The following is a 25215-nucleotide window of genomic DNA, read 5'->3' as shown; positions in this document are numbered from 1 at the left end:
TCCAACTAACTGACTCTCTGACAAGCCTCCTATAGAACATTGAAACTTAAACTGTTTCAAAGCTAGATCAAGGTCATACAGTATATATTAAGTAGCACAAAACTGTTAATATATTAATTCTGCTGATCAAGCATTAGAAAAAAAAAATCTTATGTGAAATTGCCCTTGAAATTGTTCTGCTGCCACTCCAGTAAAAGAAGTGTTCAACAAAATTTGTTTCTGGTGCGCAGTGTTTGACATTAAAACAAAAAAAAAAAACAACAACCCCAAAACATCAGAACATCTTTTCAATAAAGTAGTAGTTCCAACGAAAAAAACTTAGGTTACAGTTTGTATTGTAGTGGTGGCAGAAGTTTCACATATCAAAACCTTGGCCCATAAAAACATTGCCTAGATACCATTACACCTTCAGGTTAAGTGACCCTTGAGCATTAGAGACTTCTGAAACACTAGTTTTCAGCATATCTTTGCATACATTGTCCACAAAAAAACAAAAAACTAAATAGGTTGTGGAGAGAGATGGAAGGTGTGTCAGACTTTTGACTCGAGCTATGGTCTTGTGGATAAAAATGTCAAAATGTTAGGAACAAGTCTTGATATATACTAACAACAACAAGAAATTCATGACTACAATAAATAAAAATAATGAAAGTAAACAAGAGGGAAGCAAACTTAACATTTTCTTCAAAACACTAATTAGCAACAGTAGTCCTGCAGTCCATCAGAACCGTGTGTGGTCCCCCGTTGCTGCCGCTTCTGCTTCAGCCTCTGGATGTGCAGCTTTGAGGTGCTCACACTTCTGGAGAAAACACAGACTAAGCTGCTGGCTCTTGACAGGCAGAGGTCACGTCTCCAGCTGTTGTGTTGCAGGGCGTCTCACAGGTTCTCAGTGGGGTTGAGGTCACGAGATGATGTCGCAGGCTGAGACGGCATCTGCTAATCAGCAGTCCTCAGGGCAGGTGTTGCCTCATGAACAGAGGTGTTCTCCTGATGAACTGTGGTGCACATGATGAGTTGCTGCACAGTTTCATCTCTGCAACGCGTGACATCATGGAGCAAAGGAGACTTAAGTGTGGCATTTGTCTCAAAGCAATCTGAACCTTAAATTAGGGCCTTTTTAAAGATAAAGCGAGTGGACATTTCTCCTGCTGGACCTCAGAGTACTCCCAGCAATCCTCAGTGTGAATGTCAAGTTTCAGGTTTTGGTGCCTCACTGTTGCTCGTCATAAAGCTTTAGACATTTGACGTTTCTGTCAAACATGCAACCTATAGCTATAATTTCTTAAAATGTCTCTTTAACCTCACTGTATATATTGTATAAATCATTATTTCCACATATAACAAATTTTTAGATGTTCAAAGTGACTTTTGTGCATTGACATAGCATAACCTTAAGTATTCTATCGAAAAAAGACAGGGCAAATACAAACATTTAGTTTGGTTAAAGAAAATGATCTGTACATGATGAATAGTCATGGGAATGAATGGGTTTTGATCACCACATCGGAAATTTTTTTTTCTTTTTTTTGGGTGGACTTTTTTTGCATTCTACACCTGATAGTTTCAGTGTTTTCTCGTACACTAGAAAAGGTTTTGCATTCTAACGCCTACATCTGTGAGCTGAAAGCTGTCTTCAGTGGTGACCACCCATCAGTTTTCCCACCTGTGTTTTTTGACTTTCGCTATTAGTGGCTGGGAAATGCACAACGATCACAAAGTACCACAGAATAACTACACCCTTCAAAAAAATACTTTGCATAAGCAGGGCACAGATCAAAACATCTTTACAGGAAGCAGTAACAGTCTTTTTAGCACTTTTTTTTTTCATTTTAGCAAGTGCATATAGAAAGGATGCAGTTGGTTATACTTTGAAATCATTTACTTTGAGAGTGACATGGATTTCAACAGAGCCAATACGGACTTTTCTGCCTTTCCTTTTAATCTTGTCAAAAGAATAGCATGCCTTATTTGTTCCTGGATGTAAAATGTTGCCAGAAGTCATTGTTTTTTTTATGTAATTGTGATTTAATTTGAGATGAATGTGAAACTAAAATGGAGGTACAAACAAGTACGTTTTGGTTTTAAGGACAGGCTGATTTTAACTTAATGCCTTCTGCTTTCTGTACCACTGGAGAGCTGTGCATATTACATGGATGAGACACCGCACACAGACAAATTTGTCAGTGTCCAATAGGGCTGTTGGGGCGGGTACCCAAGACCAGCAAAGACCCCAAAGTGTTCAATTTTACACGTAGACAAACATTACATATACATATAACTGAAATAAGATATTGCCATTAAAATTAGAAACTAAATAGGAACCCAGAAGTTTAAAAACAGAAGACCCGGTTCCACTGGATCCATGAGACAACCTGTTGTGATGTAGTTGGAGCCTTGAGCAACTTTTGTCAATGTTGCCTCACTCTTGTGATGAGTAAACACTCTACTTGCCAGGCACATGTGCCATATACAGAGTCGGAGGCCCCCATCAGGAAGATATTTTTTTTAAAATCTCATTCATCCAGACCACCCACTTCATTGTCATTTACAACACTTTCTCTCAGTTAATTGCTCCACAAGGAAATATATTTACCTGACATTTACAGGTTAACAGTGCCTAAGAAATACTACGGTAGTTTTATACATCAAGTGAAGGGAGTTGCTTTTGCGAAGAGCGACTTCTCTCTGCTTCATTGTCTTTTTCCTCTACCTGTAGTTGAAATGTTGAAAAACTTTGTCGCCAGGATCCCTGTCACGCTTGACTCGTGGCGAATGCTGTTCTGCATCACACAACACAAGCACACAGTGATACCCAACATGTTTATAAAAGTCTTGTTGGACTTCATGCAACTTGCAAATGCCTGTTATACTCATATATAAGGTTCTTTAATGGTCGTCCTGTCAGTGTCCACTGGGATTCCTTTCCATACGCAACCAGTACTACACGAACATCAAAGATCATTTTTGGTCCATATTTAGCCATAAAGTAGTTGGTAGTTACACAAAATGAAATTTATTCTTGATTAAATTATTTCTATCATAGAGTGAACAGAATTTTTTTCAAGATTGTACAGTGGGACTCTTGTGCCGAGCTGGAGTGTAGTGTGACCACATGATGTAGTGTGAAAGGCATGTGATTTCTGTGGTTTCAGTGTTTACAGTAGTAAAATGTTGGTCTAGGATAGTAACTTATTTTCTGCACTTTGGTTAATGCATACTGGTAATCTTTAGCTTTGAAAAGTATGAGTAGTGAGTTTAGAAAGAATCTTACGTCTGAGCAAAACTGCCAATGTCAGGTTTTAGCCAAAATCTATTCTTTAAATTTCTCTTGAATCTCTGTTGTAGCATCTTAAATCTCATTACCACCGTTTCTCCATCTGATGCTCTCAGAGCTTGTACTTTCCCAGCATGTCTTTTCCAGCGCTTCAGTAACTTCAGTGCCTCAGTGTCTTAAGCATTTAATTGTAAAACACAAGCACCCCCTACTGGCCAAACAAACAACATGCAGCCAAAGAGAAAATGCTGACTTTCCCAGTGTTTCAGTTTGTGAGAGATTGTACCTCTGAGTTTTTAATGTTTGCCCCCTGTGTAACTTTATAACAGTGATGTAAGATAGTACAGATTAAGTAACTTCAAATTTGTCTTCACAAATATTGTTCTTAAGAGTTATCGCTGGCATTGTCATTTCCAAAAGAAATGTGATCTTATGCCAAGTTATATGAAGTATATATATACATATATGAAGTGTTTGCCGTGCTGTTTGAAGTTGTGTGTGGTCATGGAGTACATAAAAACCCACTTGGTATATCACCCACCAGTCATTTATGGCATAAATACACATAGTACATAGTCTCCCTCAAAACGTCACTTGAATGTTTCTCAAAACACAAACCAAGTATGTACTAACTATTCAGCTTGATGGATTAGTATAACTGCACTTTTAGTGCAGCAGCTTGACAAACACAAACTCTCCTACTGAGGCCTGTCCTCACAGTCAGTTTCCCTTGAGATGAAATTCCCTGTGAACCACATGGCACGTTCTATATTGTGACTCATAATGTCATGAAGGGACTAATGGCTTGCCTTATGACAGTAAATAGGAGTCTAACTACCTGGTATTGCCTTCTGTGTTCCCTTCAGTGGGCTGTGAGGTGATGAAATTTCTTATGCTCCACATGTAAACCTGTTCTCAGCAAGGGAAGAGAACGCTTACCGTTTCAGGAAGTTACCGCTCTAAGCCAAGTAATAATATGGCACATTATCCACTGTAAAACCACTACTTCTTCTTTTTTCACTTAAATTTTTGTTAATTACTGAGCTTTAGAGCTGTTAGTAGGCAGACCTCTCCTAGCTGCAACTTGATATTTACCAGATAAATATGAGAGAGGTATTTATCTTATTATCTACAGTTTAGGGTTTGCGTTTGTCCAACTGAAAAGTTTTGTTTCTGTTAACTAATTGCAAGTTAGAGTAACATTATTGTACATCAGGACAACTCTGAAGTTTTGCATCTGCATATATGTAGAGGATTGCATATGTGTGTAGGACCAAACAGTTTGCCGGAAAACCGAGGTTATGACAGTAGCCCATGATGGTTGATTCAGTGATTATTAAATGTATACATATACTGAGTGGATGTATAGATCCATTACTGCAACTAACAGGGAGTTTGATCCAGGAAAATTAAATCTGCTGAAATGGAAAGTTTGGCTTTGTGCAATGGAAGGCATGTCAAAGTTGATATTGCAGATTAGAGAGACCTAAGTGTAGTGTTTGGATTTGTTAGTGTCTACTTCACTGACAATCAGACTGAATTGCCATTTCATTTCACTGATCAAATCAGAGTTATGAGCAGTGATTCAGAGGTCTGAAAGCAGGCTAAGTACCTGCAGTCATAACAAGGAAATTTGTATTGGTAAGCATTAGAAAACCTTGCTAAGTTAGACTCCACCAATGTGAAGCCTCCTCATTAAGGGTAGGCCCATATTAAGATAAGAGATAGGACAGGATCCCCCAGAGGTGGTGGGTTGCACAATGGCAAGTCTGAAAGACAGAATAATCGAATTGCAGTGATGTTAAAACAAGAGTGATAGGGAAGATTAGAGTGAGAGGAAACAGCAGAAATTCACCCACAGAGGAATAAAGGCAAAGGCAAAATGTAAAAGAATGATTATGATTGTGAGCAGTAGTTTCATAGGCACAGTGTGTGTATTCTTAATAATTTAAAGAGGCGCGCTGAGATTGTTCTTGATTCACCACAGACAGGGTCTAAACGAGTTCATCATATCTAGAAACCACATTTACTCACTCATACAGATGATCTTGTTTCTTCCTCACTTTGAGACACACACACACACACACACACATTTGTACTGCAGTCTTTGTGAGGACACTCATTGTCATAATGCAGTCCCTATCCCCTCAACCTAACTTTAACCATTACAACTAGATACGTAACCCCAAACCTAAACCTAAACTAAACCCTAAGCCTAATTTTATCCCTCACCATGAAACCAAGTTTTAACCCCTTTCAAGCAACCCTTTGAAGTTGTGAGGACCGGCCAAATTGTCCTCACTCCAGAGGTTTAAATCTCAAACTGGTGCTCACAATGTAAAGCCATACAAGTACACACACACACACACAATAGCACAGCAATGTACAAATAAAGATTCTTCATTCTTTACTTCATAGATGCAGAAAGTGACTCACCTGAATATTTGTTCCTTCCTTCTTTCATTCCTTGTTCCATCCTTCAGTTTTAATTTTTTTTTCATTCATTTATAGTTGGTCTACTTGCTTGTCGGTGTCCTAAAGTACAAAGGGAAGTTTCTCCAGATGACAGACTAAACCTGGATCATTCATTTGCTTCCTTTATTCAGTACTGTTGAAATGTGTAGTGTTTCATATGCATCTTTTGTCATCATTTAAAGTAGTCATAGCTTGCCTTGACGTTGCCTCAGTCTGTTAACCTGTCAGGAATATTATGAAGTACATTGGAGGCAGAGAACCAGATTTTTACCTCCATCCTCACCCAGTGCTTCTGTAACTAGTATGAGCATCTACATAAAAAAGGTGATTTTAGTGGGAACCTCACATCAGAGATGTTGCATTGAATTTTGCCCACTCCAGAGGGCTGAGCATTGAATTACAACTCAAACCATCACACCTCTACGCACATGTACAGCTAATCATGACCCCATGGCTTAGTGCTTAGCTAAAGGTCCCAGCTTTCCCAGCTGCATGTTCTCCTTGTGTTTGTGTGTGTTTTCGTGGGTGCTGTTCTGTTGCTTTCCAGACGTGCTTGTTACTAGTAACGTTACGACACATTATCTTGACAAAGCCACTGACAGAGTTGGTCTCCAGGTGCTGCACTGTGGCTGAAGATTGTTCTTGAAAAGCTCTAAGGGGGAAAATAAATCCAGAGGATCAATTTCCTTATAGAAATGCATAAAATGGAACTAAGTGCCTATACAGTATGTTGACAGAAACTCGACCCCTTCACTCTGCTGGCTTTTTCTAAAGCAGGCTTTACCACCTGTCAGAAACTGACCATAAATCCTCAAACACCTGGACATGTAATGAATTAGGCCACCAATCCATACCATACAACTTCTGCTGTGTTTACTCTGGTCTCGCTGCATCTGCCGATGACAGTTTACAGTACATGTGATGAATTAATGACACAGGTGCTGCAAATAATGACCGTTGCCCTGGCTTTGTCGGAGAAACACACTGGGTGAAATTGGGTCTTTCTTTGCTGTTCTTCTCATTGACAGGTGTAGCAGACAGAGGTATTGATATACAAACAGGCGATCAAGGGTGTCTGCATCTATTTATGGCTAACTACTTGTGCTCTCACATAACCAACTTGACACTGAATATGTAGACAACTGGATATAAATATATATTGAAATATTTTTTAGGCAGAGATTCTCAGTGAGGGAAACAAGAACCTCAGAGTAACAGCTAAAGGCTAAAAGTGATCAGTGGAGCTGGTTAAACATCTGTGCTCATGAGTCTACGATATACAACCCACAGAACATGGTGTCGATGTAAGGACACTAGCGAGTTAACTGCTGTTCTCGGAAAAAACACCACCACTCTGTGCTTCAAGTTTGCCAATGATACCCCTCAGCACTACTGGGAAATGGTTTTGTGGACTCATTAAACTAAGGTTAAATTGTCTTGAAAGATCACACAACACAACATCTGGCTTAAAAAGGACACTGCATCAGTCCAGCAGTGACATACAGTGGAAGAAGGCATCATAATTTTCGGCTTCTTTGCTGTCTCTGGGCCAGGACAGCTCGCCATCATTGAGGGGAACATGAATTCCTAAGTTTATCCAAATATCTTACATGATAATGTCAGAGTGGCTGTCCCCCAGCTGAAGCTCAGTAGAAGTTGGGTGACGCAGCAGGAGAGTGACCCTAAACATCGAAGTAAATCCACTACAGAATGATTTCAAAAAAACCTCAAGAGAGCTGTTCGCACCAGACGTCCGAAGAATATGTCTGAGCTGATGCCATTGAGGTTCCACTGGTCCGAGGGTTCGCTTATTTTTTCCACCAGCAATGTGAATGTTTAATTGGTGTACACAGAAGATTCTAATAGCTTGTGTGTTGTTAGCTTAAGCACATTCAGTTTGTCAATACCTGTGACTTAGATGAAGATCAGATCACATTTTATGACTGGTTAGTGCAGAAAAACAGATAATTCAAAAGGGTTCACATACTTTTTCTTGCCCCTGTAAAAGGTTTACACGAGCCGGTTTTTCTCATCACCTGTTGATTCAACATTGAAAAGGTTATGTAACTTAAAGTACTTTAAGTACATAAAGTGCTCATCTTCACTGAAACATTTGATCATATTTATGTTAAATTGTTTATATGATCTTCCTTATACAAATATACATGATCATATTTATCATAACTTTGAAAACATGCGTGCCTATGGGCATAAAGTTCAAGTCAGTGGTAAATGTGAAGTGCATTCACAGGACTTTAATTATCCAAACTAAACATATGGTGCTGCCCCAGTAATAGTAAACGCCCACGCTTGTATCCTTCCAAAATCTTCCAAGTTAAATGAAAGTGGTGTTTTTAAAGTGAAAATCACTGGGGGAGACAAGCAACAACTGCTGTGAACTTGTTGCTCTCTGGCATTATTCCATATGGGGACAGTGATGTTAGTGCCAGCACTTAAAATACTCACTTAGTGAAGAGCTAACAACAGAGTGGCTGGCAAATGAACGCCCTTCCACTTTCAGCTTCCTCATGACAATTTTTGGGGAAGTAAAAGCATTTTAAGCCGTTTAAAATCAGGCAGTCATTAACTGACAAAGCATCTACAATAAACAATGCTCTTATATATTCAGAAGCCTAAGAAGCCTATTTAATCAGCAGTTCTCACAATAAAATTGAGAGAAATGTAAGAAATCAAGAAGTGCAGAGTGCCGATTAACTTTTGTAAAATATTACCAGGACGCAGTTTTATTATGAAAGTATATTTTGAAAATATCTTTAATGTGTCAGCAAAGTAAATGAAGACACTTTGCCAAATTTACTCAGTGCATTATATGTTTTAGAGAGGCGGTCGCTGAATAACTCAGTAAAGAAAAGTAAGTCATGTAACTGTTAATTAATCTTTATAAATCTGTCTTGTAATATTATTAGTACATTATATACACAGCATTAATGTCGTCTTAATGCTGATTGTATAAAAAACATGAAAATTTACAAGAAAAGGACAGTTATGTTTACATGAAATAAAACATAACTATTATTTAGTTCATACACCTATTATTTATGTAATTTTTTTATGAGCACATCTATGTTATCTATATTTACAGTCATAAAATCACCGTCCCTTAAAGGCATATCTGTCTATCTTTTTTCTGACAATCGATTACAGGTTTATTTAGATGCATGTTTACAGAGTTTGAGATATAGACTGGATATCTGCATTTTGCTTATTTCTCAAATGAGAAACTCCATATACAGGCCCATTTTACTCAAATGTATACATAACATTTCTGATATAAACTACGTCAGCAATGAACATTAATAACATGCAATTTGTTGCCATCTAATGTTAGTCCTACTTCCTTTTAGGTGGAGAAAAGCAGATTTGATCAATAAGCAACTTTGATTACTTATTTGTTTTTAACTCTACTGACTGCATATCCTGTGGTATGTTGGTTTATGTCACAGTTCACAGATGGCTGAATTTCTTTATATTCACAACATGCCCCACTGTTCTTTTTTCTTACAGCTAAAAGGGACAGCGAACAGGTAGATGCTGACAGCGAGGCTGTAGCTCCTTCAACACAGTCTCCAGAGGACACCTCTACAGATGCTCTTCCCTCCTCACAGTCTGTCACTGAGCCAGCCACACCACAAAGAGACTCTCAAGAAAAAGCAAAGGAGCCAGAAAACAGTGGTGCGTCTAAGCAACAACCTGCAGAATCTGATCCCTCAATGCCACCCACCCCAGCAAAGTCTAGTCTGTCTCCAGCTGCACAATCCCCAACCACTTCAGCACCCAGATGTCATGAAACTGGGGCCCTTATTGCCACTAAGACCTCATACATCATACCAAAGAAGCAGTCTGGACCTCAGCCTCCGTCCGTGTCTGCCTCAGCATCATGCCAGAAATCCTCTTCAGCCCCCACGCTGCTGAATGAAACCCGAAACCTGCTGGTGCCTCCTGCGCCCAGCGCTCCCTCCTCCAGACCCTCTCAGCCCAACAACCAGGTCAGACAGAGCATCCAGCGCTCCCTCGTCAGCATCCTGTTCAAAAGGTGAGAACTGTTTTACAAGCTTGTCTGCAAGCCTCAGTCTGGGATTCTTTGATAATGCAAAGTCTTGTCATATACAAATGCAATACTCTCTTTTTATTTTTATTACTATAATGTGTCTTTACTGACCAGATTACATACTTTCCAGTCATCTGCATTTCATGGCATTTTCAAAACGTATACACAATTTGGAAATAATATGATTCACGTATCATAAATCTAGGAGTAAATTCATAGGTATTATTTTCATCACAGTACAGGTTCCAGGAACATATAATTTGAGGCTGATGCACTTCAGCAGTACTTAGAGTATAAAAATTGATGCAAAGTGATGCACAACAAGTTTGTTGACTAACTGCTTTTTTGTTTGTTAAGGGTGTCTGATTGTGAGGATTTGGACATGTCTGAGAGTGAAGCTGCAAAGCTCGTTGCAAACATTGAGATGGAGATGTTCGACATATTTCGCAACACAGACAGCAAATACATGAACAAGTATAGAACTATAATGTTCAACCTAAAAGACCCAAGAAACAAGGTTTGTTAAAAGCTGATAAAACCCTTTTGTGTATTGTGATCTTTGTTTTGCGTTACATTTGATTAATTCCTTTAATTTTGTGGAAATTTCTATTGTGAGTTTATTACAAGAAGCTCATGTTATTTTTATATTTAGCAAACTGATAGTCCGGTTCTGGGTTCTTCCTAGGGCTTGTTGTATCGGGTTGTACGTGGAGAAATCAGTCCCTTCAGACTGGTCAGGATGAGTCAGAAGGATATGCAGGCTACCAAGGCACCAGAACCAAGTGCAAATGAAACACCAGAGGTAAAGTGCAATGGGTAGAAAACACAAAACAAAATCAGATATTACACTTGCACTTAAAATCAGGCCTCAGAAAGGTCAAACTGTGTGTGTCTCAGAATTGATTATGCTCTTCTATTTCTTGTGTTTTCATAGGTTAAGGATGCAGCTGCTAAAGGAACAGGTTTGCTGCAGAAGCCTGAAGCAGTGAAGGTCGATTTGCTCAGTTTGAATACTGCTAGACCCGATAGAAGATCCAACAAAAGACCTGATAGCACGGTGTGTGTCTACCTTTTAATATACTGTCCCTCCTGCTCCACATGAACATTTCTCATGAAAGGCAGGGGATGTCTTTTTGGCTTAAGTCTTATTGTTTGTGTGTTTGTGTTGGTGTAGGTTGTTTCCCTGGAACAGAAGAGAAGTCTACCTGCTCCTGCTCTCAAGACAAGAATAAACCTGCCAAGCCAGGGCACCACTACACCAGATGTTCTCACCTGTATGCTTAAGGACACAACATCAGAGCACAAAGCTCACCTCTTTGACCTGAAATGCAAGATATGCACAGGTGAATTAAATAGATATTTGACAATAGCTGTGCAGTACCTAGTAGATATTATGAAGTAATTATTAAAGTAACGATTTTTATTCCTTCCCACAGGCCAGATACCAGCTGGGGAAGAGGAAGAACCTGCAAAGAAAAAACCCAAGGTTACTGAGAAAAGAGATAAGCATGAACCCTTATGGAGAAAGTGTACAGGAGATGACTCCCCTCTGCGGGAGCCACCTGATTCACCCGACATGGATTCTCCAACATCTGCCTTAATGGATCCCTCATCCCGCCTTATCATTGACTCTCCAACACTGACCATAGTAGAATCCCCTGCTTCACCCATAATGGATTCTCCTGCCTCTCCTATTTTAGAGTCACCTGCTTCCCCTACAGAGTCCCCTGCATCCCCAACTTCAGACACTCCTAAAGCTTTTACACCAAAGAGAGCATATGCACCAGTTGTGATTCCAGCTGTTTCCACCGTAAGCATCACAAGACGCGATCCCCGCACTGCAGCAAGCAGGTTTTCGGCTTCGTGTAGTAGCACCTCTGGACCCAATAACACTCGCCAAAACCAATCAGCCCCTTATGCCCCCCTTAAAGAGACTAGCTCTGCCTTGCCCTCTGCTCCAGCATCCTCACAACCAACAACAAAAACACTACCTAAATCTATCTTAATGAAGCCATCTCCCTCAGCAGATCCCAGACTCTATGGCACATCCTCAAGGTATGTAAAGAACTGTGGAAGTATGACGCTAATGCTAATAAGTTTTATTCTGTTTGAGGTAGTGTACATTGGACCAGAATCAGCATAATGTGTGGATATGATTGTTACTGTGCTGCTGTGGCTCATATTTCAGGACTGTGATATCTGAATCACTATCTGATGGTGAGACTGCTCAGTTCCTGGCTAAGCAAGACATACTGTGGAAAGGCTTCCTAAACATGCTTACTGTAGCCAAGTTTGTCACCAAGGGATATCTGGTTTCAGGATCTGCTGAAAACCTTAAAGCGGTATAGTACTGCACAATGTTATTCATTATTCATATTATTCACTTAGTAGTATCAGACAAATCTGTCGTCATGAGTGGATTTTACTTGTTTTGTTTTACTATGTTTTTTTGTGTTTGTGTGTTTAGGATTTACCTGATACAATACAAATTGGGGGACGAATCATGCCTGAAACAGTGTGGGACTATGTTGCAAAACTAAAGACCTCAGTTACAAAGGCAAGCAGCATAGACAGTATTTCTTTCTGCACCTTGTATAATATTATTGAAAATGTAAGAGTATTATACATGTTATTTTTTTTTTTTCTTCTTCGTTTCTTCTTCTTTTTTTTTCTTAGGAGTTATGTGTGATCCGGTTTCACCCTGCAACAGAGGAGGAAGAGGTGGCCTACGTCTCGCTGTTTTCGTATTTCAGCAGTAGAGGTCGTTTTGGTGTTGTCGCCAACGGCAGCCGTTCTATCAAGGATGTATACCTTGTCCCACTCAGCGCAAAGGAATCAATCCCATCCATACTACAACCTCTTGAAGGGCCAGGTGAGATAGTGGCTTGACTACCACTTATAATCTTTCAGAATTAACACTTGCATTATTTGCAAGCACCTATATTAACAAGGTCAACTGTTAATAAAATGCAATTTTTGGTGTCAGCTTAGGATGTAAAATGTATGTCATTTTAATTACTGGTATTGCTAGTATTATTATTGGTATATTATTAAATCAGTTAGCAGTCCCACCCTTAATGAAGAATTCTGCACTAATACCCATATATGCCTGTTCTGTGAATGTGAATAGTTATTCAACCTATCTGCCCAAGACTTGTTCTAATGATTTATTTGTCCCACTTTTCTGTATTTTACAGGGCTTGAAAAAAACAGGCCCAATCTTCTTTTGGGTCTGGCAATCATCCAGAAGACAAAACGTCCAGGAAGCTTCCCTCAGGAAATTGAAGAGAAGAGACCCAAAGTTCATATGACTAAAGACCCTATGTGGATCCCAAAACCTCCGGTCCTCTATGGTTCTGACAAATTGGAAATATTCCAACCCTATGATCCAGAGACTCCTACTAGTACCACCCCTCCTGGTTCACCATCTTGCCCTGGGTCACCGTCAGATTCTTCGTCTTCTGGCTCAGTCACTGTACCATCTCTTTTGACTTCCATGAGGGTAACTCCTCCAGTTTCTACCTCAGCTGTTGTTGCTTCCACTGAGTCCACCTCCAATAGCATCTCTGACAAGAATTGCACAACATCATCCAGTGATAAGACACCACTGCAGACTCTCTTAAAGACTTTGTTTGGCAGTAAGCAAACAGACACCACGGTTTCTTCTGACGGAAATTCTGCAACAACAACACTAAGTTCTAAGAAGATCCAAATGTTTTCTCAGGTGTCTGGATCAATGGTGGATCCAATTGTCCAACAATATGGGCAGAAATCCAAAGTCAAAGAGATAGAAGAAGAGGAAAATGACTTTGACCGACCGTATGACCCAGAGGAAGAGTATGATCCAGCCAGGGGATATGGAATGGCTGCTCCACAGAATGTAGAAAAAATTAAGAGAGATGGCCCTGCCTTATCAGGCTCTGTGGACGATGATATAGCCTATGATCCAGAGGACGAGACTATCTTTGAAGACATTCAAATTGACACTGTTGTAACAAAGGCCCCTACTCCAACTCAAAAATCAGATTCTGTCTTGTGCCAAACACCACTTTCCACCCAGGCTGTAACACCAGCTGTGATTACCACTCCAGTGCAAACTTCTACCCCAGCTGCAGAAACGCCAATCCTTCCTACAGGCACTGTGGTTGTCTCAGCTGCAACACTGACTGAACAACAGCGCATGCTTGAGGAGCTCAATAAGCAGATTGAAGAGCAAAAACGGCAGTTGAAGGAGCAAGAAGAGGCTCTGCGTCAACAGAGAGAAGCAGTGGGTATGTTCATGGCTCACTTTTCTGTTTCTGATTCCCTGATGTCTCCACCATCAAAATCTTTGCCCCTCAGTCAACTGTCATCTCTGCAGAGTGGCATAATGCAAACAGAGTCAAGGCCTTCTGAATCAACAGACAAGACTAGTAACTCTACAGAGACTGAGGACAAATCCAATGTCGATTCACAATCTATTAAGCTTGAAGACACCACTGCCGTCCCTACTTTAAAAAATGACACAGATAGTGTTACAGAGCAAGATGAAACACAGGAAAATGTGGATGATAGTGACAAGCGTTCCTCTGCTGGAGAGATTGAAGATTCTGATGTAGCTTATGACCCTGAGGATGAATCACTTTTTAATGAAATTCAAGAGGATGTATTTCAAGGAAGCAGTACAAAGACACATGATTCATCAGGGCAGAGTGGCAGCCGTAAAGACTCTGTTTCAAATTCACACCACAGCAGAAAGCAAAGGCAGTCACCGAAGAGGCGGAGTCGTCGTGAAAGGGACAGCCACAGAAGTCCTTCAAGAAGGTCACAGCGGCGTTCTCCTTCACATTCCCGGAGACGTCGAGAAAGGGACAGACACAGAAGAAGTGAAAGGGACAGGTCAAGGCATAGAGCTAGAAACCAGTCTGAACGCCAGGGTCGCCACCATAAAGACCATACTTCACGCCGACATTCTCGTGGCCGTAAAAGATCCCCATCATCTCCTAGGAAAAAAGACTCTGTGTCCCTTTCACCAAAACAGCACAGAGGACCTTCCCCTCAAGTCCTTGAGAAATCAAAACATGCAAGAGAATTTGTAGAAAGTAACACATCATCATCCACCCCTATTACTATTAAAAATGACCCTGACGGACAACAGTTAAAATGTAATCTTGCTGAGAACCCTGATAAAGACTTTTCCTCCCATCCACATAAACTTCTTCACAACGTGAAGCATGAGATTACAGAACAACCAAAATCCCAGGACTCTCAAAAAAAATCAGTCAGTGTTCCTTCTACACAGGGGGATAAACCCTCTCAACAGGAAACTCTACTTGAAAACAAAATTGAGAGCACAGTTCCTCTAAGAGAAATTGACCCGCCCATTCGAGATTCTCCTCAGAGCCCTGATCCAGAACCACAGTTCTTGAAACCTAGCAGCATAGAAAAAAGTGACTCTGGAACGACTGAGGAAATCATAGATCCTGACACACATACCAGTGTCTCAGTGCCATTTGTTAAAGTTGACATCCAAAATCCAAAATCAAAGTTAAAAGGGGAAAGTCCAGACTTAAAGTGTCCAGAGATGATGGGTCAAGGGAAAGGACATTCACCACTAGCCAGAAGCTCAGATTTTCATGGCTCAGCACATGAAATAGACCCTGTGACAAAGCATCCAAGGAATCCAGGACCAGATATGAAAGAACCTGGACATAGTGGACAACAAATAGAGCTAAGAGAAACAGGAATTAGACTCCCAGGGCCTGATATAAGAGGCCCTGGCATACAAGGCATGAGCCTCAACATTTGGGGTCCTGGACCACACATACGAGACCCAAAGATGGGATGTTCTAGGATGCCAGGTGTGAACCCAGGAGTAAAAGGACTAGGCCTTGATATGAGCCACTGTGAACCAGAACAAAAACCTGTACCTGTTACACATTCACATATTGGAGATAGAGATGAAAGCCCACATACTGGGGGAATGAGATCTGCTATGATGGGTCGAGGTATAAGAGATCCGAGTCCAGATATAAGGAACCCAGGTACATCTCTCAGGGACTCAAGAGGAGTACAGATGTCTTTAAGGCATGATGGTAGTCCAGTCTTAGATGAAAGGGGCCCCCAGAAAGGGGGTTTCCAACTCCCATCAGTAACAGATGAAAGACAGGGCCCACAGACAAATATTAGGGTTGAAAGGAGTGTGCATGGCCCGAACATGAGAGAATCAGAAATTATGCCTGAACCAAGAAGGCAAGATATGTCAGGAGGAAGTTATATGGGGCCTGGTCAAGATATGGATAGTATGGTTGGCTCAGATACAAGGTGTGATGGAAGTGAGTCACATGCAAGGAGTTCAAGCAGAGACATTGGAGGAACAGGTCCATTTAGGAGGGATGCAGCCATACAAGGTCCAGGGCTAGAGAGGAGAAATGATCAAATAGGTCCAGAAGACAGAGGTCCCGTGCCAAACATTACAAATCCAGATTGGAGAGGTCCAGGACCAGGTAATGTTGGTGCTGATATGAGGGGTCATAGGAATCAAAATAAAAGCCTGGGTCCACATATGAGGGATCCAGATTGGAGTGGCCCAGGATCAGACATAAGTGATGATTGGAGAGGGCCAAATAGGAGAGGACCAGGTCCAGGTAGAGGAAGGCCATTTATACAAGATGAATTGAGGGTCCATCAGCCTGTTTGGAGAGGTCCAGACATGGAGAGCCAGGGGCCTGACAGGGGACCAGGTTGTTTGGATTTCATGGCACCGGGACCTGAAAGGGGAGGACCTGGTATGGAGGTTCCAATGCATGACAGGAGTGGACCAGGAGGTCCAGATTTCAGGAGACCAGAGCCTGAACAGAGAGGTCCAACTATGGACAATTTAGGCTGTGGCATGAGAGCACCAAGGGCTGACAGAAGAGGTCTAGCTTTGGAGGGTCCTGGAACTGATTTGAGGGGACCAGAAGGCACAGATTTCAGGGGACCATGGCCTGAAAGGAGAGGTCCTGATATGGTTGGTCCAGGGCCTGACATGAGAGGACCAGGAGCTCAAGGTGTCTGGGGACCAGGGCCTGAAAGGAGAGGTCTATCTATGACTGACAGGAGAGGACCTGAAGGTCCAGATTTGAGAGGACCAGGACCTGAATGGAGAGGTCCTGCTCTGGAGGGTTCTGGAACTGATCAGAGAGGACCTCCAGGTCCAGATTTCAGGGCATCTGGGCCTCAAAACAGAAGCTTATCTATGGAGGGCCCTGGACCTGGCAGAGGAGGACCTGGAGGTCCAGATTTCAGAGGACCAGGACCTGAAATTAGAGGTCCAGCTTTTGAGAGTGCAGGACCTGACAGAAGAGGACCAGGAGGTTCAGATTTCAGTAGACCAGGACCTGATAGGAGAGGTCCTGCTATGGGTGGTCTAGGGCCTGACAGGAGAGAATCTGGAGTTCCCAATTTTACTGGTCCAGGACATGAAAGGAGAGGTCCCTCTATGGACAGTCAAGAGTCTGACAGGAGAGGACCAGGAGGGCCAGGTTTCCGGAGACCCGGCCCTGAAAGGAGAGGACCCTCTATGGAGCATCAGGGACCTGACAGAAGAGGACCAGGAAATGAAAATGCTGGTGGACTTCGTCCTGACAAGAGAGGACCATACATGGGGGGTCTTGGGCCTGACTTCATGGGATTGGGGCCTGAAAGAACTGGTCCAGGCAGGGAAGGTCCAGGGCCTCACAGTCAAGGACAGGGAGGACCACCCTTCAGGGGTCCTGGGCCTGAAAGGGGGCATCCAAATATGGAGGGCCCAGGGCCTGACAGAAGAGGGCCAGGAGGTCCAAACATGAGGGGACCAGGGCTTCAACATGCAGGTCCAAACCTAGAGGAACCAGGGCCTGACAGGAGACATCCAGAAGGTCCAAATTTCAGGGGACCTGGGCCAGAAAGAAGACCTCCAGATATGGAAGGAACAGAAAGCAGCAGGTACTTTCCAGGAGGCCCACAGTTCAGGGGTGCTGAGGCCAAAGGGAGACCTCCAAATATGGAGGGACCAGAGTTTGATTGGAGAGGGCCACACTTAAGAAGAGTGGGGCCTGAAAGAACTGCTATTGGTGGTCAAGGGCCAAGAGGTCCAGATTTTAGAGCATCAGGTTGTGAATTTAGAGGTCCAGACATTGAAAGCATAGGGCCTGAGAGGAGAGAATCAGGTGGCTCAGGCTTCAGGGAGCCTGGGCCTGAAAGGAGAGGTCCAGATATGGAGTACCCAGGACCAAATTGGAGAAGATCAGGTGGACCAGACTTGAAAGGCCCAGGCATCAGGCAGAGAGGTCCAAATACAGAAGGTCTAAGACATGATAGAAGGGATGACTGGGGAGGGGCTGACTTTGGAGGATCAGAATCTATCCAAGAAAGCCAAGATTTAGAGGGCCACGAACCTGATAGAACAGGTGGAAACTTGAGAGGTCCAAGGCCTATGAGGAGAAACATTAGACCACCAGGGCCAGATATGAGCAGTCAAAATCAGAGGGACAGATGGAAAGGCACGGACACAGAAGAACAATGGTCAGATGGAAGAGGGCCCAATATGGATTATGTCGGAAATGAGAGAGAATATTCAGGAGATCGTTGGGAAAGACATGGCATCAGGAGTCCACGGCCTATCCAAGAAGGCCCAAATGAGCAGGGCCAAGAACATAGTAGGCAGGGTCCTCATAGTGAATGGAGAGGACCTAGAGGTAGGGGGCGAATGCCTATACAGGAAAGACCAAATATACTATTTCAAGGGCCTGCAAGGGGTTCAGGAGATGAATGGAGTGGTCCTGGCTGCAGGGGTCCAGGGCCTGTCCAGGATGATCCAGATCTGATGTGCCCAGGGCCAGGGCCAAGAGGAGGACCTGGAAATGAATGGAGGGATCCTGATCGAGGGGGTTGTGGGCCAAACAGAAGGGGGCTGGGTACATTTTTTAGAGGGGAAAAAAATCCAGATAATAAACAAGGCCATGGTCCAGATATGGCAAATGACTGGAGGCAGCCAGACTTCAGGGGGACTGTGAGAGGGCCAAACATGGAAGGGCCTGCTGTTCATAGGGGAGGCCCAAATAGGAGAGGATTTGAGATGGGGCGTCCAGACCCAGGAGGTCCAGATTTAAGACACCCGGGGCCTGGAAACAGACGTTCAGAAACTGAGGGTCGAGGGACTGATGGGAGGTTTTCAGATTGTGGGGGGCAAGGACCTGAAAGGCAAGGTGCAGACATGGAAAGCTGTGTACCAGGTAGACGAGGATTTGAGCATGATTTTAGAAGGGAAAGGAGAGGTCCAGAGATGATGAGCCCAGGTTTAGAAAAATGGGGATCTGAGCCTGCCATGAAGAATGACATGCAAGCTATTAGATATTCAGATAAATCTGCATCACCTCATTTCAATAGTCCCAATCAGGCTACCAGATTCCTAGGCCCTAGTGATCCACATTCTGCACAGTTCAATGAGCCCCCATGTCCCACTCCAAACAGTGGAGAAAAATCATGCCCAGCTTTTGACAGCCCACAAAATCAACAATCATTAAGACCCCAGAGACACAGAGCTGCCTTACTTCCCACTCCAACAGAAGGTCTCATACGCTTCCCAAATCGTATGATGAACAGTCCTGATGTCTTCATCCCGAAACAAAAACAAATGGGTTACTCTACAGACGGGGAGAGAAGCAGCGGTAGACCAGTGGGTCAAACAAGAGCGTTAGCCCATGGGCAAAGAGAGGAGCAGGAGAAAAGTCCTGCTGGTAAAATAAGCACATCTGTAGATGCAACCACAGGTGTTGGAAAAGAAAAAAGGAGCAAGGGCAATGAAACTGATAAACAGGGGATTTTTGGTGCGCCCATAGAAACTAAAACCAATCAAAGTATGAATAGTGATGGAAATAAAAGCAATGTTGAGCCAAGTTAGAGACAGGCAAAAAATCATAACACATGGGCCCCTCAGGACAGTAAGGCTGCTGAATGAGACCTGCAAAAATATTTAGTATCATCACATTGAATGAACACACTACAGCATAACACACTGAATGTATTTTTCTGAAGAAAAGTGTTTGTCCATGTCTTATTTAAATTTCAACAGTCAAAGCCATGAACGATCAGGCATGATAGCTTGATATGGAAATGCTCAGAGGTATCTGAGTTCATTATGTTCTAGTTCTGTATTGTGTTCAAAGTAAATTTAAGTAAATTTATTTTTGTTATTTGATCAGGACTAAATGCCTATAAAAATTCATTGACCATCTGTAAATTCAACTTTGTATTTCTATTTGGAAATAGGAGGGTTTTGTACAGAAAATGTACAGTTTTTGTTTGTTTTTTTTTTTAACATAGCCATAGTGTCAGTATAGTTACCTTGATCTGACTTTTATGTTCCTCTGCTGATAAAACATAGCTTGATTCAAGTCAATAAAAAAACATAACTTTTTAAATTTGTATTAGGTCTGATTTTGTCTTTGATATTTGGATTGATTGATTGATTGATTGATTGCTATATGAGCAGTGCCACTATTATGTTTGTGGGAATAAATAAAGCTCTGGTTTATTTTTTTTAAAAGTATAATTTAAACATTTCCTTTACAGAGGTTAATGACAAATTTTCGTTCTGTATACCAGAAGCAATATCAATAAAAGGCTTAACAGTGCAGCTTGATTTTATGTCACCTTGGTGAAATGCAAGAACTGGAGATAAATATAGAGATAAAAGCCGGTTTCTAATGCATTTTAATTAATATATGTGATTAATGTGTCAAGTGGTAGGAGAGGAGTTCACATCCTTAAAAGCAATGATACCACAAAGTAAGAATGCTCCTTGCTAATATTATAGTACTATTTTTTTAGGTTGTTAAAACAGATGCAATCACATGTAAGTTGCACTTCTACTGTTATAGTCGGTCAGAGTGGAGCTTTTTAATGGTTTGGTAGATCTTGGCTTGGTAGGTAACCTATAACAATTCATATTTTATGATTTGTATGTAAATCATTAATTTGCATAGTAACTCACAGTCAATTGTAGTCAAGTAAAAAAGTGCAATATCTGCCTACAAAATGAAAGAAAGTGAATTAGAAATATAAAGTTAAATATATAAAACATAAATACTAGAACAAGTACCTCAACATTGTTCTTAAAAGTGGTGAAAAAAGTTTTTTTTTTGCATTCCACCAGTGAATACATCCATTTCAAGCATTTCAAGACACAAAACAAGCACATGTACTGTTATGAGAGAGACTCCATTCTCCCAGTGCTTCAGAGAAATATTGACCAGTTAAACAGGAATTTGGGTGTTTCCTTCTCTGGTTCTGGTTTTGAGGTACTTGGACTTGAGTATTTCCATATTATGTTACTTTTTTTATATGCTCACTCCACTACACTTCAGAGGGAGCTACTGTACTATTGATTGCACTGCATTTATCTGACAGCTATAGTTATGTTACAGATAAAATTTTACATAAATAAGAAATAAGCTTATGAAATAAAAGACTGTTAAAGATTAAACCTATTTTTCCAATCTTCCAAGAGTGTAGTCGCGGGCTCTTGTCAGTTTCAGCAGACATTCCCTTTCTGTACCCTGTCTGAACTTCTCTGATTGTTTTATTTAAATAATTGTTCTTGAAAAAAATAAATTAAAATAAATCATTACAAAAATAAAATAAAATAATCTAGAGATCCTTTGTCATCTATATTCTGAAATGAGCCACAGTGTCATTGTTGAGTACTTCCTCCACCTGCTGTATGTACTGTGAAACAGCGCATAATATTTTATTAGGAGAATAAAGTGCAATATTTCCTTCTGAGATGTAAGCTAATACTAGTCCATAATACTGAAACATGAAACAAAACTCTTACTTGTGCTTTGGAACTTGAGTTAATATACTCAGTTCCATCACTGTCTTTAAAGACAGTTGTTTATGACAGATATCGGATGTTTTGACACTTTGTTTTCAGTTCAAAATATAGTAAGAGGCTTTTAACTGTGACAGCGCTGAAGTCTAACGACGTCCGGGAGTTGGACATAAGCGTCTGTTAGGACCGAGGCCTCTGAAGCAGGCACCCGGAAAAAAGTTAGGTGAGTAGTGGTATAGAAAACAGTACAGAAAACTGAATAATACTGCCGTTTGTTTAGAGTCCAGCCTGTATAAAATGGACGACTTAATACTTAACTGTTGATAATGTTAACGCGTTTATAATGATATTAAAGCGGACAGGTCGTTAGCAAACCTGTGTCAACGTCTGCTCAAACGTGCTAGCTTAACGTTCCTCGTTCGCTAACGTAAATTCACGAGCTAGCTTTTGTATTCTTGTAATTTCTCTATTAATTATAATGGAGTTCTGTGTAGTATGGTGTAGTTTTTATAATATCATCATTAATAGTGTTCGTTTGTTTAAGCTTAACTGAACAACAATTTATGCTATGGCCATAGATATAATTTTAAAAACAGTACAGCTGAGTCAGCCCGCAGGTCACACCACGGTTAAAGTCTAAGTGTATTTTATTGGCTGTTCTGGTGGAAATGTAAGTCAAGTGAACATGTTCTCGATCTCTATCCCATCTTTAGTGGTAAAGATGGCTGCCTTTTCCTCAGCCTGTAAAACCCTCCATGCACCCCTTTCACCTTCATCCAGAGAACACACCTGTGACTCCTCTGTTGGGCTGGTTTTGAGCCAAGGTGGATGGTCGCACGATCAGGGCCAGACGTTGGGAACTGAGCTTGGTCTGATGGAGATGACAGAGGTTGAATACACACACCTTCAGCACCTCATCCAGGCGCACGTGGAGGCACAAGCTGGGCCTCCGGATGGGTCAGATGCCAGAGCTCAACCTGCCACAGTGATGGAAGACACCACTGGATCCCCAGTGATTTCTCCCCTCACGACCACTCAGGCGATTGACCTGTCAACTTCGACTGATGAACACAGTCTGGTGATGCCAGGAGAGAAGACACCAGCTTCTTACGGAGAGGTCCCTGGTTTTGTGCTGGCCAGAATCAGAGGTGAAGTCAGTCCGACTGAACCTCCTGCCAACAGCAGCACGTCCTCACAGAAGCGGCCCAGATCAGCTGCTAGAGTTTGCTTGGAGAAAAGGTTCAACACTGTGTCTGCCGACACCCCAAGACAGCTGGATATTCAGTCTGCAGTTCTCAGCAAGTAGGCTTCACTAATATACTTTATTGCTATTTATTGATAAATATAATGCTGATGATTTTTGTGGGATTTGCAAAATGTCTGTTGTTGTGTTTCAGTTTTTTGACAATACTTCAGCAGTCTGCAGAGACTCAAGAGGCAGTTGTACATCCACAAATGCAGAAGTGGATAAAAACTGACAGATCAAATCCTTTTGAGATTTCCAGCCCATATGTAGGGGGTGTATTTAACCCTGTCACCAACATGTGTGGTCAGGTGGGGTGAAAAATTATATAATAATAAAGATGCATTTTTATTATATCTGTAGAATTCATTGTTTAATCACTTGTTTCTGTTTTGATCTCAGGTGATTGGACATATTCCTCACATGGTTGACCCCAACAAGCACCAGGGTTTAATCATCCCCAAGAGTTTTTCATTGAAGTTTTGCCCAGAAAGGGTTGTTTCCAAAGCTCACTATACCAGTAGCAGCAACACAACAGGAGAGAAGCATCTGTTGGACAAAGAAAGTAATAATAAGTACTCTAAACCTAACTCATTTCAAAAACTGTAGTTATTTTGTTTTTTTGTCTGCTATACTACACTGCAAATAGAATTTTGTATCTAATTGAGTCTTATACACTTTTTAAAAATTTTTTCATAGATGCTGTGGCGACACCTGCTACCTCCAGGAAGCATGGTGGTGCCTGCAGCTCTCGACCCACCAAGGCTGCTAAGGCTGCCCCAGACTTGGCTGGAGAGTCAGGGAGCAGCACCAGGAAAAGAGCTCGGCCTTGTATGTCACTGAGCCAGCGCAAGGAGAGACACAACAGCAAGGAGAGGGAACGCAGGTGAGCAGCCATTACTAACAGTTAAAAATGTCTTTGCAGCCTCCACAATTTGTGACATGGCCTGATGAAATAATGTATAAATATGACCTTACTTTTTAATCACAACTGGAGGCTCTTCTTTCAGGTCCACAGCTGTCAGAAATACTTTTTCACTATTCCTCACAGGTTTTTCAAACAAAAATGCCAAACATTTGCTCAATCCAGGTTCTCAAATGTGAGAATTTCCTACTTTTCTTGGTTACATTATAGTTAATCGAATAATTTTTAGACTCTTGGCTCTACAAAACAAGCTCTCGGGATACATGGCTCTGGGGTACTGTGATGTTACTGTTTTATGATGTTCTATAGACCAAACAATTAATAGATCAACTGAGAAAATAATTGTCAGATTAATTTATAATGAAAGTAATTGTTAGTTGCAGCCATAGATCGATACCATTATGTCTTAAGCTGTAGGGACATGAGACTTTAGGATCTAAGTAAGACCAAGGTCACAGGTCTGTAAAGTTGGAGAAACACTAATTAAAAACATCTGTATTGCTGCTGTGCAGGAAGAGGATTCGTTCATGCTGTGACGAGCTTAACGTGCTGGTGCCATTCTGTGACTCAGACACAGACAAAGTCACCACCCTGCAGTGGACCACTGCCTTCCTCAGGTACATCAATAAAATGTACGGAGACACCTTCAAAGAGGTACGTTTGTGTGGTTTCGTCTTGGAGTTAAAACACTGACTGATGAAAAACATTTTGACTTGATCATCCTGCAAATAAATTATTTGAGGCTCATACCAGGGGCTGGGAGATGAGAGCTTTATTGCATTTCCTCTTGTTGAGTTATTGTACTGCAGGAGACTTTTTATGACTTTTGTTATTCAGAGAGTTCAAATCAAATTCCTTTTAGTTTTGCAGTTTAAAATCAAATAAGCTTTATTATTTTGCTGTGATGGATTCCCTAGTGTTGCAGTTAATTTAGTTTGTGAAAATTGATTTACATACTGAAAAATACATAGCAGCTAATTAAAACAAGCCCTCATATATCCAAACACATTATGCTGACAGAGTGCAACACCACCACCAGCTGGAGTAAAGGGGAGGAGGCAGACTAGCCAGGATCAAACGTAAAATAAAATAAAATAAAACAGTACTGGTACAATTTTGTCATAAACCACAATAATCTAATATTCTCCTCCTTCACAGGAATTTCAGAAAGCATTTGCTGATGAAAAAGGGCTCCTTCTTAAATCTAGCCTTTCTTCAAGCCAGGACCCAGTCCACCGGGAGATGGATGAGACACTGACCATTCCTCTTGCGGTAGAACAATGACAGTCCCCCCCCTCCCATCCTCACCCCATCCTCACTATTTTATCTAATAAATCAGCCAGATATATGAGTGCATATAACCATTAAATTAACTGAGGATGTCTCATGAGCT

General features: G+C 41.5%; 2 protein-coding genes across 3 annotated transcripts in view; both read left to right on the top strand.

Annotated features, from left to right (window-relative positions):
• Positions 1-20452, top strand: part of si:ch73-181d5.4 — a 28522-nt gene extending 8070 nt beyond the window's left edge. Inside the window, exons 7-17 of one of the 2 annotated variants that reach the window (XM_041064128.1) lie at positions 9275-9442; positions 9542-9803; positions 10176-10335; positions 10504-10620; positions 10753-10875; positions 10993-11161; positions 11255-11873; positions 12007-12160; positions 12286-12375; positions 12495-12690; positions 13016-20452. In XM_041064128.1, coding sequence (XP_040920062.1) covers positions 9275-9442; positions 9542-9803; positions 10176-10335; positions 10504-10620; positions 10753-10875; positions 10993-11161; positions 11255-11873; positions 12007-12160; positions 12286-12375; positions 12495-12690; positions 13016-19722 — 8765 coding nt within the window. In that variant the 3' untranslated portion in view covers positions 19723-20452. Of the gene's footprint in view, positions 1-9274; positions 9804-10175; positions 10336-10503; positions 10621-10752; positions 10876-10992; positions 11162-11254; positions 11874-12006; positions 12161-12285; positions 12376-12494; positions 12691-13015 lie in introns of both variants that reach the window. The other variant, XM_041064121.1, reaches the window with a different exon arrangement.
• Positions 20453-21808: 1356 nt separating this feature from the next.
• LOC121199563 (transcription factor-like 5 protein) lies at positions 21809-25106 on the top strand. The gene is made up of 8 exons (XM_041064377.1): positions 21809-21877; positions 22368-22956; positions 23052-23208; positions 23300-23462; positions 23597-23644; positions 23681-23783; positions 24335-24476; positions 24981-25106. Exons 2-8 carry the CDS (start codon positions 22376-22378, stop codon positions 25104-25106), a joined length of 1320 nt encoding a protein of 439 aa, XP_040920311.1. The 5' UTR covers positions 21809-21877; positions 22368-22375.
• Positions 25107-25215: the final 109 nt, after the last annotated feature.

This window comes from Toxotes jaculatrix, chromosome 2 (genome assembly GCF_017976425.1).
Source record: "Toxotes jaculatrix isolate fToxJac2 chromosome 2, fToxJac2.pri, whole genome shotgun sequence".
Taxonomy (NCBI): Eukaryota; Metazoa; Chordata; class Actinopteri; family Toxotidae; genus Toxotes; species Toxotes jaculatrix.
This window is presented reverse-complemented; position numbering and strand designations above follow the sequence as displayed.